Source organism: Cyprinodon variegatus, unplaced genomic scaffold, assembly GCF_000732505.1.
Source record: "Cyprinodon variegatus isolate N-32 unplaced genomic scaffold, C_variegatus-1.0 Scaffold119, whole genome shotgun sequence".
In the NCBI taxonomy this organism is placed as follows: domain Eukaryota; kingdom Metazoa; phylum Chordata; class Actinopteri; order Cyprinodontiformes; family Cyprinodontidae; genus Cyprinodon; species Cyprinodon variegatus.
Genome location: NW_015150572.1, coordinates 990989 through 992259, shown reverse-complemented (window position 1 = coordinate 992259; position 1271 = coordinate 990989). Strand labels below are relative to the sequence as shown.

Here is a 1271-nt window from a genome sequence, read left to right as displayed (position 1 = left end):
GGCCATGGCCACCCCTGGCCCACCATCTAGCTCCGCCCCTGTATCGAGGTTAGTTTAGATGCAATTTTTAAGTTTTGGAACACATTCCCAATATAGCCTACTTCATGCCTGGTATTTGACTGGGTCACTTAAACGTGTTTATTTAACCAAATTCTCAGTAGAGACACAGATGAAGTTAAAGTCAAGCTTTACAAAACTGAGGCTTTTCTGGGTTTACAGGGACTTCTAATCCAGAAAACATATTTTACAGGGTTTAAGTAATCTAACGCAGCATAATACCATCGATGTAACCTTTTTTGCTTCAATCGACTCAAAGCAGTTTCCTTACTCGTCATAGTCGGAGCTGCTGTAACTCGATAACGTGGATTCACTGTTTCCATCTTCGTTTGCCTTCTGAGATCTCCAGGATGGGTTTTCAGAACAAACTTCCGGGCTCAGAGAAGCCATTGGGTTCTAAAACCCTCCTATCCGTGCGTAAACTGGAAAAAAACCGGACCAAATATTTATTCTCATTATTTGTTTCTAGGTAAATAAGGGAAAAGGGCTACGAGCTTTACGCCATGTTTGATATAGCGGTGCGTCACGTGACACGATAGCGCACGTTCTGATTGGTGGAATGTTGCCGTTGCCCCTAACAACACAGAAGCATCGCCTCGCCAGTTAGTTTTAAGCTGCTCCATATGAATCCAGATGGATTAACTTGGAAATAAATAAGTGCTGTTTTGTAATTTAGGTTTGTTGAATATATTGTTGTCGGTATCGCTATAAAAATATATATTATTTAGCTTTTTTTTTTTATTATTATTTTAAGTTTTTTTTATTTTTTTGTAGTTAACGCTTGTTTCTCAACTCTGTAAATAACTGGAACTGAAAAAGAGCCACATTTCCAAGACGCACCGGGCATAAGCACGTCAAATAAAATACATAAAAGCCAGCGAGTTCTTGGTGTAAAATGCAGATTTTGATTTATTAGAAAAGCAACTCGTTTCAGCCAAGAGATTATTAAAAAAAAAAACCCACAGCATTCAATTCAGATCTGGCAAAGTGCCGTGGCTCGCAAACAGATGCACTGAATCGGGTTCATGAAATAGATTCAAAGACGTAAATATGACGTAAATAAGACTCTTGAAAAGATCCGACTCACCTGTAAAGTAGAACACTGCGGATTGAGTCAAAGTCCTCCAAGTTATTTGAGAAGGAATTTCCATCTATGTGATTGAACATCCTCCGGGTTTCATGTTTTAAAGTAATTTTATCAGTAAATAAAATAA

The 1271-nt window shown here is 38.3% G+C and overlaps 1 protein-coding gene across 1 annotated transcript in view; it reads right to left on the bottom strand.

Annotated features, from left to right (window-relative positions):
* Nucleotides 1-570, bottom strand: part of intu (inturned planar cell polarity protein) — a 22396-nt gene extending 21826 nt beyond the window's left edge. Inside the window, 1 exon segment of the mRNA XM_015375484.1 lies at nucleotides 329-570. Within this exon segment, the coding sequence (XP_015230970.1) occupies nucleotides 329-447 (119 nt within the window). The 5' untranslated portion in view covers nucleotides 448-570.
* Nucleotides 571-1271: the final 701 nt, after the last annotated feature.